This window comes from Sinocyclocheilus grahami, unplaced genomic scaffold (genome assembly GCF_001515645.1).
Source record: "Sinocyclocheilus grahami isolate Dianchi unplaced genomic scaffold, SAMN03320097.WGS_v1.1 scaffold744.1, whole genome shotgun sequence".
Taxonomy (NCBI): domain Eukaryota; kingdom Metazoa; phylum Chordata; class Actinopteri; order Cypriniformes; family Cyprinidae; genus Sinocyclocheilus; species Sinocyclocheilus grahami.
In genome coordinates, this window is record NW_015505923.1 from 326,880 (window position 1) to 341,462 (window position 14,583).

Here is a 14,583-nt window from a genome sequence, read left to right on the forward strand (position 1 = left end):
CATCTCAATAAATTAGAATGTCGTGGAAAAGTTCATTTATTTTAGTAATTCAACTCAAATTGTGAAACTTGTGTATTAAATAAATTCAGTGCACACAGACTGAAGTAGTTTAAGTCTTTGGTTCTTTTAATTGTGATGATTTTGGCTCACATTTAACAAAAACCCACCAATTCACTATCTCAACAAATTAGAATACTTCATAAGACCAATAAAAAATTTTCTTGGAAAATTCTTGGCCTTCTGGAAAGTATGTTCATTTACTGTACATGTACTCAATACTTGGTAGGGGCTCCTTTTGCTTTAATTACTGCCTCAATTCGGCGTGGCATGGAGGTGACCAGTTTGTGGCACTGCTTCACAGCGAGGGGGACTCGTGTTTTGATTTCTGCAAATCAATTGAGCAAATGCAAAGATGTGATTATTGATCATAAGCACAACATCCAGCTAGAAAACTGAGAGAATCTACCTGAGAGAAGATGTCTTTCACTATTGTAAGTTAAAGTTAAATAGAGAAACAAAATTATAAATGTTTTAAATTTCTATAACTTCTAGTGTATTAGAAGAACAGCAGGAAGAAGCCCTTTTAGTGGTGAGTGATATTTAAATTTATTTGCTGAGCTGTTTGTGATTTGTACGATTATTACTCGATAATATTGTTTAATTTATGTACATAATTTTTAGCCTCTTATGGGATTATGATGTGCACATTGTGTTTGTTTATTTTTATTTCAAGAGTATAACGTGTGCATCTTTATACAGAGTTTGATTGCATATTTGATTTACTAATTAATTGAATAAAACCATTGTGTGTGTGTGGGGGGGTGGGTGGGGGGCCCAAAGCTGCGTTAGCCCAGGGCCCCGCAAAGGCTTAACGTGACATTGTCTTCAATGGTGAATTTTGCAACACATTTCTAATTCACCCCTTAGCAGCTTAACCCAACACATCTCGACTCACAAATACAGCAACAAAATGTGACAAAATACAAAAAAAAACACAATGCAACAAAATAAAACACAACTACAAAAAAACTAAAATACAAAACAACATGACAAGTAACATGGTACAACAAAACAAAAAACAAAAAGCATATCACATAGCAACAAAAAACACAACAAAACAAAACAAAATACACACACACACACACACACACACACACAAAAACAACACCCCAAACAAAACAAAACAATACAACACAACTAAACAAAAAACAACAAAAAACAACAACAAAAACCAACAAAAAAAAAAACACTTTAAAACGCAACAAAACACTATAAAAAAAAACATGATTAATATTAATAGAATCTCTCACCTTGCTGCTGTTGTCCTGGTAACTCAGGTAACCTGAAGGCAGGTTTGCAGCCACTGCCACCTGCTGTTCATTCATGATGACTCTGCCATCCTTCAGCAAGGGGAGCCACGCATAACCCACTACACACACACACACACACACACACACACACACACCAGAACACAACACAACATAATGAGTGGGTGGAATGGTACTAAGCAAGCAACAGGGTCCCTAAAATGTCAACGTATGCAGCCCACACATTGCGTTTAATTAGTTATAATGGATCTAAATATTGATTCTCTTTTAACTCTTTCACTGTGTATTTTCAGTCCAGTGGTTAAGGCTGCTTTCAGAAGGTCGTATGTGAGTGTGTGTCTCACCTTGTGTCTCCACCTGTTCTCGTCTCTTAGTGCTGGCTTTGCTGTTGCTGTCACAGCTGATGTGATAGAGAGTGAACAGAAGATGATGTCTGTCCGTCAGCTGAGCCGGCAACTCTATCTTAAACTGGACACGTTAAAAACAAGCGTTTAAACACACAGACAACACAGCAGTTTGACCATAAGAACACACAAACGGAGATATGTAGAGCTCAGAGGTAAACGTCTCACCTCTTCATAAAACTCTGGGTTCTGCTGGTGGTGTAAGATGGGAGCAAATGCTTTCTTACAGAACATAGACCCTCCTGGACGCCCGTAAATACACTGACAAAACAGAGCACAGACAGCTACAGGATCACTTACAGTTACACAAACTACATAAGGTGGCATTAGTTGATCAAAAATGCAAGAAAAACAGCAATGTTGGGAAATATTACAATTTAAATTTATTTTAGTGTTTAGTGTTTGTGTGAGACACTACCTTCAGTGGGAGAGCGTCCTCTTCATCCGAATCTCTGAATTCAAGACACAGAGCAATATTTCTGGCCTGGAATCACAAGAGACATGAACATGAAATACAATCAGCTAACACTTCACTGAGCACTTGCTTAAAAAAATACTGATCTTTCTAATCCTACTTTAGCAACTGTACTTATCCTACACACTTTTGCTACATGAGTCCTGTGAGTTTTAAACAGAATTGTACAGAATCTATTTGTAAAACGTTTGTGACATTTATATGATACTTCAGTGATTTGTGAGTTGATGAAAAGCTAATAAAGATGCAAATATTAAAATTAAACATGTTAAAAAAGTTTAACCCCCGGTTTCACAGATGAGGCTTAAGCCTAGTACCAGATTAAAATGTGAGTCTGAGCTGTTTCAACTGAAAGAAACTTGCACTGATTGATCTTAAAATATATCAATGCCTTTGTTTTGTCTCAAGAGGGACACCAGTAATGTTTTTTGTAAGGCACATTTATAAAAATTACTTAAATGTCCTAATTGAATTATGGCCTAATCCTGGTTTAGTCTAAACCCTGTCTGTGAAACCAGGCCTAAATGTTTTAGTTGTTTACCTGCATGTCATGTCACCAATTAACCAACATCAGAGAACAGTAAACTGTGATTGCATTGTCCAATTATTGTTACATTTTTTAAATATTAACTTAAAATCTCAGGGGCCTTTAAGTATTTTTAAGTTAAGTGTTTGACTGATTTATTCTTGAGGTACATCAAATTCCTTCTCTCTCCTTGTTTGATGGCAACAGAAAAGCACTAGTGTCCCATTGCTTGTAAAACAATTTTTTTTGTACTTTTCATATTTCCCTAATGCCTCATTACACTTGTTACTGCCTGTAGTTTCCACTGCATATGTTTAAATATTGAGAAGAATGTTTGTTCAGATCGATTTCTGCATTTTTCCCTTAATGTCCTCAAACTCAGTTCCTGGAGGGCCACAGCCATGGAGAGTTAAGCTTCAACCTAAATTAAATGCATGCAGCTAATCAAGTCCTTCAGGCTTATTTTATGTGTGTTATGTGTGCAGGGTTTGCACTAATGCTGATCCATTTGTGCTCAGAAATTGGAAATTCCTTTTCCCAATAGGACCTTTTAAATGGAATGTCTTCTCAAGTCAGAGTTCCGACTTGGAAACTCTTGAGTTCAGAATCCCAAAAGGCTACTCAGCATGTCAACATTCATAAAACATGAACAACCGCAGCAATATATTATTTGGTAGCACTTCTGTTTGTCTGTAGCCGGCTTTCCATCCAAAGTTGCGAATTGAACTTATGCGCAAAACTGGAATATTGCATAAAAAATTTGCGAACAAGCATCGTTTCCAATCCAACAAGTCAAAGAGAACAAAATCATCACTTCCTGATAAAATGGCACTATAAATCACTAAGAAAAGTAGGAGAATATAATCATTTTCATATATAATAAATTACTTGCGCCTCAGAGCAAGAAGACAAAACATGATGAATGCGGTCATTGCTTTCGGAACAATGTGGCTAAGGTTTACCGTCTCTCAGAGAGCGGCTCGCAAGAGAGGGGCGGGGCCAGCAGAGCTCATTTACATTTAAAGCAACATGCAATAAAACGGCTTGCTGTAGACAAAGCTGTTTTTGACCGGGTAAAGATACAGTGTTGTTTTACACTACCATTGAGAAATTTTAACCAAACTATGTTACAGACTTTTCATTAAGACCCTAAAGAATCATATCAACTTGTGGAAAATGGGCATCCGATGACCCCTTCAAAACAAGCCAAAGTATCCGCCAACGGGGCAAGAAAAATAATCTTGTTTAGCCTTTGAATTAAGATTTTCTTACCCCACTGGCAGATATTTTGGCTTGTTTTAGGCAAAAACTAACTACATTTTGATAATTTATTTTTAGAAAAAAAAACGTATTATCTTAAGTCATTTTACTTGTGAAGTAAATACATCTCGATTCAAGAATTTTTAGATATTTATACTAGAAAACAAGACAAAGATACTAAGTAAGAAAATCATTTTTTTGCAGTATTGGTATTGCTAACAATGGAGGCATCCATCACGGTTTGACCTTGACTCGGGTGTGAAATCATTCCCAGCTCTGATATCTGACTTCTGAGGTAAATGAAACACAACATAAACTCAATAGGACTGTGGCCCTCCAAGAGTTTGACACCCCTGCTCTATAGAAAAACAAGTCTGGGCTGTGAGTTAAGACTTTTAGCATTGTTTTACCTTGGTGAAGCTCTTCTGGCTGTCGTATTTGAGATGGCGTGGATACACATACAGGTGATTGTTGTAAATTGTGAAAGGCTGGGAGCATTTAGCGATAGACGGCACAAACTCCTCCACCTCAAACACCATCCTGCTCCAGTCTGCTGCGACTTCCTTCTGACGAAGAGGAAGATAGGAGGGCGTGACACAATCTACACACACAGGAGATCAACCAGTCAGTGAGAAGCAGCAGGTGGTTGAAATTATCCAAATTTGCGTTTAATGCAGAGAGACATTTAGAAAAGCATATGAAAGCCTTACTAGTGAGATCTGGTGCGACGTTATCGACCGTAACATCCAAATTACCCAGAATCACAGGCAACTTGGCCATCTTTTCTGGCCTGAGAGAAGAGAAAGCACGGAGGAGGGAAAATAAACAAGGGGACAAAGAGGCTATTCTGTTTCTAAAATATCAACACCCCTGACAGAAGAGAGAAAAACAATAGCTGAACAAGAGTGTGTACAACATCGTTCTGCAGGTCATGCAAACGCTAAACACCTGAAACACTACAAGAGTGTTATTATTGGAGCGTATGACTGTAGAACTGACTTCCTGAAGTCTGCCAGCAGTCTGAACATGTCCTCGTTGGAGAGCTTGTTGCCGTCCTGTCGGTAGAGAGCCGAGAATCGAGCGCTCTTGTCCACCGTCCCAGAGGCGTCCTTAAACAGCGGCCTGAGAAACAGACACAAAGCTCATCCTGCTGTTGTGTTATGCCACTTTTTCACTCGGGTGAAAGAGATAAGAGCACACACAGACACACACATCCTGCCCAGCTCATCTGTAACATCCCACTGGAAAGATAAACTTAATGGCATTTACTAGAACAAAAACAGTTGTACAATTATTTGCCTGAACATTATTGATTTTACTTTTCTTGCTTTTACAGTAAAACTGAAATCTCACACACTCAGGATGGAAGTCATTGTATAGTTTAGACTAGGGATGCACCGATAGGATTTTTTTGGGCCGATACCGATTTTAACAAACACTTATTGGCCGATTCCGATACCGATATTTGTCACTTACTCTCTTATTTGAAATTTTGCCATCAAAATAGATAGTATTTTGATCATGTTTTAAATCAGCAAAGTTCAAAAACACTTGCATTAAATTATACTAGCAGTTTTATTGCTGCAGCATCAAATAATTTGTAATGAACATGGATTGGATCCATTTAACATTTAGCAGGCCTACATAAATACAACAGAACAAAGATACATATTAAATAAACAGTGCTTTTTAGGAAGGTTTAACAGTTTTCAGGTACAGAAATAAAGTAAACAAATGTAAAATAAATTTACAACAATTTTTTGGAGTGAAAAAGGACGCAATAAACTTAATAAACCATCAGTAAAGTTTTGGTCATCATTCAGATGAGGTCCGCTACACTTATGAAAGTTACAAAAGTTATTTAGTCAAGAATAGTGTGAGATCTTTTGTCTTTTGTTATTTGATTACCATTAAAGTGCAGACAGCAGTGCTAGGATTATGCAACAGACATTATACAGCTCAGTGCCTTCACACAGTTAATTAATAAACCATCGGTTTGTTATATCGGCCTTTTTCCTTATATAGCCGATAGTTATAAATTGAGGAAAAATCGAACGATAAATATCGGCAGCCGATACGTCGGGGCATCCCTAGTTTAGACCTTTGAGTTGTTTCAGTGATGTTTTCATACTATCCACAGTCCAACTTAACAAGTCACTATATGCACTGGTAAAGCACTGTACCACACATATTATACTTTTAAGTTATTTCAGGGCAAATGTGTCACTTTTCCATGCAAATAAACCTCAATATATAATGTGTTTCACTACATTGACCTACTCCAATTAATGCGATTTAAACGCATTATTACTGTCCACAGAAAGCAGGTGGTAAACTAGATTTTTTTAAGGGATGTTTATGTGCCTTTTATATGTTCAAATTATAATCAAATGACGGAAAAGAGCATTAAACCATGTTACAAATCTTACAAAAAATGGACACATCACACCATATTTCTTCTCCAAATTAAAAGAAAAATAGGAAAATGTATTTTGCAATAAAGCCTATTTTAAGACTTACAATTTTTAAGCATTGTGACATTTTAATGACAATTAAACGGATTCTCCATCCGAATGTCTTTTGAAACATAATGACAGGTGTTTGTGAGAAAAATAATATTTTAAACTAAAAGCCATTGCTTCCAGCCTACTATTATATGTACGTTCATGAACAGAACTTTAAAATATTAGTATCTTTCTCACACACAGACAACTATCATTTCTCACTTCACAGAAGACATCGATCCTATACCCTAAAATGAAATTCCAGTCGAGACGCATTTAAAAAACAAAAATTACTTGCATTATCAATAAACTAAATTCAGTGCAATAAATACAACCACATTGTACACTTACAAATTATACTTTAGAATTTAAGCAAAATAAAAAATAAATTTAAGTAATATATATTACAGTAGTCTAATTATGTTACAATGTAAAGAAATCATAATGGCCTTAAAAATGAGATTTTTTCATGTAAAATATATTTCTTAAGATTTTGATATACAATATGAAAATTATTAACAATTTAGTTGTTAAAAGTGACACTTATCCAGATGCACAGCGTAGTTCAGTAAGTGAGTTGCCTGGATTTCCACAGTTGTACAGTGTGGACACATAGTCTGCCGCATCCTCCACAATCTCACATTCAGAACTGTCCTGCTCATGGCATGTAACCATAATAAGTGACTTCCACCATCAGTGTGTGACTTTCAAGAGCTTATTCTAATAAAAAGTCAGTGTGTCTCACCTAGCGGCCCATGCAAACGGCATTCGGTACTGACCCAGCCGGCTGCAGGCCATCTTAGCGTTCTTTAAAACCTTCTGAGCAGCCTGAGGAGAGGGGAAAGAAAAGAACTGCACTTTTAAAGAAATGCAGCTCCGTAATTAGGTTTGCAAAGCATGCCATTTCAAATGGGACTATGAAAACCTTTATTTGTATCTGAATTATATTACTATAACACACCCAGAATGGAAATAGCATGAGGGGTCTCTAGGCAGAGAAGGGCTAGTATATCTGAGTATCTGTTCCAGAAATCTGAGAGCTTTAAAAACACTCGCCAACATCTGGTTTTATCCACATTTCCAGAGGCTTAAAAGTGATATCACACACACACAACAGCAGCAGCGCTACCTTAGCAGAGTCTGAGTTCCTCATATAAGGCTCGGCACAATGTGCTATTCCACCCTGTAAGACCTTCTCTATCCGAGCGACCAAGAAGATGTCAGGCTGCGGACAGGTCACAGAAAACACTCCCTATAGACAGAAATGATTAGACAAGCTGAAAGTAAAAGATTTTCACAAACAAGGATAGTAATGTTTAATGCACACAAGTGTTTGGAGGTCAGTCATATTTTTTAAATGAAATGCTTTTATTTAGCAATGATGCATTAAATTTAAATAAATAAAAGCAGAACACTGGGTTTTTTTTAAACACTGATCATTAACAGTAAAGTGACTGGGAAAAAAGCAACACTGTTTCTACAGAAATATAATGGATAATAAGGAATGTTCCTTGAGCAGCAAATCAGCATATTAGAATGATTTCTGAAGGAATAAATTACATTTTATAATGTATTAAATCAGAAAGAAGTTGTTTTTGTAATAATATTTCACAATGTTATTGCATTTACTCTATTTTTTATTAAATAAATGCAGCCTTGGTGTGCAGAAGAGAGTTAAACATTACCCCAGGTGCGTCCTTAGGGACATTTTTGTCTTTTTATTTGTTTGTGTTATTGCAAACAGCATAAAATGTGCCAGAAATGTGTCTTTTATTAGAATTTCACCATCATTTCCCTTCATAAATGTATTTTACACTAGGTACAAAAAACCTGACACTCAGGACAGTTACACTCAGGGCCTTAACAACAAAATGATCCTATTGAAAGTCACTGAAACTAAAACATTTTTTTCCAGTGCCATTTAAGCATAAAATTATACATTCTTTATTAATAGGCTTGAAAGGTTTGTACTATTTTCAAAATTATTATTATTATTCTTTTTTTTTTTACTATTATTTAAAATGATTATTGTTTCTAAGCATTGACTTATCCAAAGACTGTAAAATAATAAAATAATTAAATTAAATTAAATAAAACTAATTATAAAATAAAAAAAATAAATAAAATAAAATAAAATAAAATAAAAAGTACTCAGCATTTAGTATTTGGAAAATGTGAGATATATTGTGTGTGTTTTTCCATAAAAAAAACAAAGGGCTAGAATCATAAAAATAAATGGAATTTTGGTCATTATGATCAGAACTGATGTTATGTCTGAGTGTCTATGCCTGTAATACTGTAAATGGCTTTCATTTGAGGGATGAACCAAAATGATTTTGTGTGTCTATCAATAGCAGGTCACAGTTGCTGTTGACAGAGATTGGATCTCTTGTTCTGTGTGTCCTCACCTGTCGTGGAAACTGAATGGCGCTCTCTGTCAGGCTGTTGGCTGTCGGTTGAGCTGCTTGTGGACTGTCTGGCGCTGCGGTGCTGTTGTGAGCTCCTGACGGGGGCAGCAGCGCTTTCACAGACGGATGGTTCATATCCACATTGAAGTCTGAGGAGATCTTGCGTCCACTTTGAATATCAAACAATGACAGAGAGACGAAGAAAGGCTCGACCTGCAATGCAAACCAGTACAGAAACTCTCAGAAGTTGGTTTACTGTGATGGAAATGGCTGGAAACTATAGCTAGTACGGTAAAGTACGTTAGTGGTTGGCCCTTCTTCATTTTCCGCTACACAGCTCTGCAGGTTGAAGGACAGGTCGTTACAGTTCACCAAGATTCGCTTTCCAAACTTTTCCTCAAAGGGCTTCACATCTGGCTCGATCCCGGAGAAATCCAGTTTCTGTGGAGGATGAGTTCATGAGATTCATCTATCGACATATTTTTATACACTACCGTTCAAAAGTTTTGGGTCAGGACAATTTTTGAAAAAAAGTCTCTATTCCTGTGACGCAAAGCTGAATTTTCAGCATAATTTCTCCAGCCTTCAGTGTCACACGATCCTTCAGAAATCATGCTAAGATGCTGATTTGCTGTACCTGTAAGTCTGGGTCCAGTGTAAAGAGTTTTAGCCGTGTCTCATTTCTCATCTTGCTCTCGATGTCTCTGGCACTCTGGAGAACAGAGCAGGAGAGATATCAGTCAAAACCTTTCAAGTTTTTTGATTCAGTCTCATTCACTTCCAGCTCCAGATGAACAAAACCAAAGACAGTTATCATAGCACATCCGTATGTTAAAGTAGTGGAAAAAAGTTTACTATTTTCTATATTTTCATATGTGCATTTACATGCTATATTCTCTTAGTTGTGTTTGACGATGACTGTACAATCTGGAGCAAACCAACTTTCTGGGAGATCACACAATTAAAGCCTTATTTTGATAGTATGAAGAGATTATTTAAAAAACGTTTGGTTTCTAAATTTTGGCCAACAAAATGATTATAAAGGTCTAAGCCTGGTTTCTCTCATGGAGTTTGGGTTTCTTGCTTGTCACATTTGGTTTGCTCAGCTGGGGTTTTAAAGACTCTTAATATATTATATAGCAATATTATTGATTTGACAGCACTCACACTATTGGATGAGAAACTAAATTGAGCTGATAATGACTACTTCTCTAGAGCTGTTGTATCGCTCAATCACATTCATATCATAATTGATGAACTCTGCAACATTGACACTGTTATTGAACTGAACTGAATCAACACTGAACTGACTTGTGCTTTATAATGACACGGTTTTCTTCTGTAGAGCTGCTTCTAGCTCATTTCATGATTTAATGAACTTTGCAAAATTATTGAACTGAACTGAATCAACACTGAACTGACATGCGCTGAATAATGACACTATTAGCTTTATAGAAACACTATAAGCTATAGGACTGCTTTGTAGTGGAGTTCGCTTCATAATGAACTTTGCACCATTCACACTGTTACTGATCTAAATCAAATCAACACTGAACAAAATGAAACTCAACACATATTGCTACTGAAGTGAATGGAATTCGCCTGTGAAATTTCACATAATGATAAATGTTAAAGAACTAGTTGCTGAAATGGACAAAGTTGTTGGTGCTCATAGCATTGAAACTTCACAAGATATTCACAGATGTTCTGAAAGGCTTAGTAACAAGTAAGCACGATTTCCTCTTGCACACCTTTATATTCTGCTTTACTTCAAGATTTTCAGTTTTCCATCCCTTAATGTCAAATAAAGTCTATCAAACAGCCCTTCCAGTCTCGGTGGGCGGTTCTTGGCCAGAATAAGCTGCCAAGTGGACCAGACTTTAAAATGACAGTCAAAAGTCTAGCTACACACCAACTGTACACAAAAAAAATCCCCCTCAAACTCAGCAGTAGTGTGATGATTTCTGTGTTCAGTCGAGTTTCTCTGACACTCAAGGGTCATTGCTGTTTCTGCACAAGTGTGACCTACCTGAAAACTGTCCATACTGCTAGAGGAGTGATCGCTTTTTGCCTGTTCATCATCTACAACAGACGGACAGAAGAAAGTCATTACACCACACAGTAACCACAGTAACTCTCTGAGGGACACAGTCATGTCTCTTTGTCATTGTGTATACAGTCACTCCCATGTGTGGAGGTCAGTGTGGTTTGCTTCAGGAATGTGCATCTAAATGTGTCTAAAACGCACAGATGACTAAGGGTTCTTGATAATCTGCACACACACCATCGTGTAAGTCTCCGTTCCTCTTGTCGTGCATGGCGAGCTCAAAGCTGCTGTTGAGGATTTTGTTGAGGGTGCTGATCCAGTCGTCCATCTCGCTCTCAGAGTCAGCGGCCAGAACATAGCCACTCTTATCTTGCATCTTCAGCTCGAATGCAAACCTCCGCACACGATTGTTCTGCACATATAAAAGAAGTTCAAAATGAACTCACATGATGATACATTTACCACAGTAAAAACCGCCACAAACATCTCTAGTAGATGACTTTTGAGGTGCATCATGTACGCTACATCAGCAAGATTCAGATTATCATTTGTACAACTTCAGTCATGTAATGTTGTAGAACCTTCCCAGAAGCCTGGGAAAGAAGTGAGATGATTTCCATACGGAGGGCGACAGATTCCCAACCCTGCCCAGGGCAGTTCTTACAGGGGGGTTAATTGTCTTTAAAGGGATGGGTTTAAAAACATAAGAGCAGGAGCATCTGGTCAGGCAAAGAACACCAGAGAAAAATGCAGGAATCCAACTTTTGACCCCTCATCAGTCGGGGATTTCTCCTGTGAAGCTCCTCACGGCTCCTCACGGCTGCTTGCTCAGCAGGCAGAGCTGTGTATTTTAGCCACACAGAATGCGCTGAGATCAGATCAAAACCAGTCACTACTTAACTGTTACACATGTTAAGAGTGGGATATCAATGGATGAATTGTATGCAATCATAAATGGGTTATTTGTCCCTCCAAAAAAGTGAAGAATTTTTTAAATGAAGAAAATGAAACCTATTTTTAAATTTTTTTTTTAGAATCTAATGATTAATAGAGAAATACAGTAAAGGAAAAAATACAGTAAAATAATGAGCTTTTATATTCAAATGAGCTTAAAATCAACAGAACACACTAATATGATATATACATAAATATATATATATACTGTATATATATATGAGCAATATCACTCTCGTACTCGAGCGATACCGGCTCTATATCAGCATGGCTGTGATTAGGCCAGAGGCACGAGGCCACAGGACGAGTGCCGGGAGAGGGATTTTTTTTAACAGTACTGGACACTTTTACTCATTACACTAAATTTAGACTGAAAATGTACAAGTGAAAATAATATGTAAAATCATAATATGTAATATGATTTGTTTTACTGTGGCACTGAACAATGGTGCAGGAAACATTGATCGAATTAAAATGAACTAATTAAATGTATGCCACCTAGAAATACAGGACTTTAAATTGTATATATATATATGAGCAATATCACTCGAGTACGAGAGCGATACTGGCTCTGTATCAGCGGCTGTGATTAGGCCAGAGGCAGAGGCAATCACAGCCGCTGATATAGAGCCGGTTTCGCTCTCATACTCGAGTGATATTGCGTTTATACAACAGTTCGATGGAACATGCGTGTAATTAAACAAGAAACAACGGAGTGCCTAATAAAACTACTTCCTTCCGCCACGGATTCAAAGCTCAAGTTGACAGTTAAACATACGTCACTTTTAGAATTCGTATCAAGGGCATGTGCTTAGGTTATTAGGTTATTAGTGAGAATTAATGAGGTTATAAGAGAGAAACAATGCGGCAAGAGGTGCATCCAAATGAGAGAGAGAGAGACCGTGAAGCTAGAAGTTTCTTCTTATATTAACTAACATACTCTTAGCTCAGTGAATAATTAAAAAAAGAACATAGACCCGGCTAGAACAAGCGGAGTGATACACACACACAGTTAGGTCCATATATATTTGGACACTGACACAATTTTCATAATTTTGGCTCTGTATGCCACCAGAATAGAATTAAAAGGAAACAATCAAGATGAAATTGAAGTGCTGACTTTAAGCTTTAATTCAAGGGGTTGAACAAAATATAACATAAAAAACGTAGGAATTACAACCATCTTTATACACAGTCCCTCCATTTTCAGGGGCTCAAATGTGGACAAATAAATATAATCATAAATAAAATGTTCATTTCTAATATTTTGCAGGCAATGACTGCCTTAAGTCTGGAACTCGTGGACATCACCAGAGACTGGGTTTCCTCCTTTGTGATGCTTGAGACTGCACCTCTACTCACCTCTCTGTCAAACTCCTGAAGTTTGTGGAAGACACTACAGTCATCGATCTCATTCAGGACGTGACGAGTCTGCTTACAGACAGGAGGTCGAGCAGCTGGCTGTCTGGTGCAGTCACAACAACCTGGAGCTCAACACGCTCAAAACTGTGGAGATGATAGTAGACTTCAGGAGGAACCCCCCTGCACACCCCCTTCTCACCATCATGGACAGCACTGTGACTGCAGTGGAGGCATTCAAGTTCCTGGGCACAACCGTCTCCCAGGACCTGAAGTGGGACATTCACATAGACTCCATTGTGAAAAAGGCCCAGCAGAGGCTGTTCTTCCTTTGTCAACTGAGGAAGTTAGACTTGTCACAGGCACAGGTGACACAGTTTTACTCAGCAGTTATTGAGTCGGTTCTGTGCTCTTCTATAACTGTCTGGTTTGGGTCAGCCAGCAAATCAGATATAAGAAGACTGCAGCGGACTGTTAGGACAGCAGAACGGATCATTGGTGTGCACCTGCCCAACCTTCAGGACTTGTACAACTCCAGAGTGAAGACACGGGCAGGTAACATCATCAAAGACCCCTCTAACCCCGGACACAACCTGTTTGCACTGCTCCCTTCAGGCAGACGCTAGAACATCTAGGCATAAAAACAGTTTTCCCCCATGGAATTCTGATGCTTTACCAGGCCTTTACTGCAGCTGACTTCAGTTGTTGTTTGTTTGTGGGTCTTTCTGCCTTTAGTTTTGTCTTCAGCGAGTGAAATGCTGCTCAATCGGGTTGAAATCAGGAGATTGACTTGGCTATTGCAGAATATTCCACTTTTTTACCTTTAAAAACTCTTGGGTTGCTTTTGCTGTATGTTTTGGGTCATTGTTCATTTGTACTAAGAAGCACTGTCCAATCAACTTTGCTCCATTTGGCTGAATCTGGGCAGACAGTATATCTCTATACACTTCGGAATTCTTCCGGCTGCTTCTGTCTTCTGTCACGTCATCAATAAACACCAGTGACCCAGTGCCACTGGAAGCCATGCATGCTCATGCCATCACACTGCTCCACCATGTTTCACAGATTTGAGCATGAGCTGTTCCAAGCCTTCTCCATACTTTTTTCTTCCCGTCATTCTGGTACAGGTTGATCTTAATTTCAGCCGTCCAAAGAATGCTTTTCCAGAAGTGGTCAGTTTTTTTTAAAATGTTTTTTGGCAAAGTCTAATCAGGCTAGGGCTGCACAATTAATCAAATTTCTAATCGCAATTATGGATGCCACAATTACGTAATCGTTCAAAGCGGCAATTAATCATACAAAGTCCACTTATGTTATT

The 14,583-nt window shown here is 37.8% G+C and overlaps 1 protein-coding gene across 1 annotated transcript in view; it reads right to left on the reverse strand.

The window, feature by feature from the left end:
- Positions 1–14,583, reverse strand: part of LOC107560801 (dedicator of cytokinesis protein 9-like) — a 105,693-nt gene that overhangs the window by 44,995 nt on the left and 46,115 nt on the right. Inside the window, exons 8-21 of the mRNA XM_016245067.1 lie at positions 11,190–11,364; positions 10,935–10,987; positions 9,543–9,617; positions 9,206–9,346; positions 8,906–9,118; positions 7,627–7,749; positions 7,243–7,325; positions 4,993–5,115; positions 4,704–4,783; positions 4,404–4,594; positions 2,151–2,216; positions 1,901–1,993; positions 1,673–1,796; positions 1,311–1,429 (exon numbers count right to left, since the gene is read on the reverse strand). Coding sequence (XP_016100553.1) covers positions 1,311–1,429; positions 1,673–1,796; positions 1,901–1,993; positions 2,151–2,216; positions 4,404–4,594; positions 4,704–4,783; positions 4,993–5,115; positions 7,243–7,325; positions 7,627–7,749; positions 8,906–9,118; positions 9,206–9,346; positions 9,543–9,617; positions 10,935–10,987; positions 11,190–11,364 — 1,659 coding nt within the window. The remainder of the gene's footprint in view (positions 1–1,310; positions 1,430–1,672; positions 1,797–1,900; positions 1,994–2,150; positions 2,217–4,403; positions 4,595–4,703; positions 4,784–4,992; positions 5,116–7,242; positions 7,326–7,626; positions 7,750–8,905; positions 9,119–9,205; positions 9,347–9,542; positions 9,618–10,934; positions 10,988–11,189; positions 11,365–14,583) is intronic.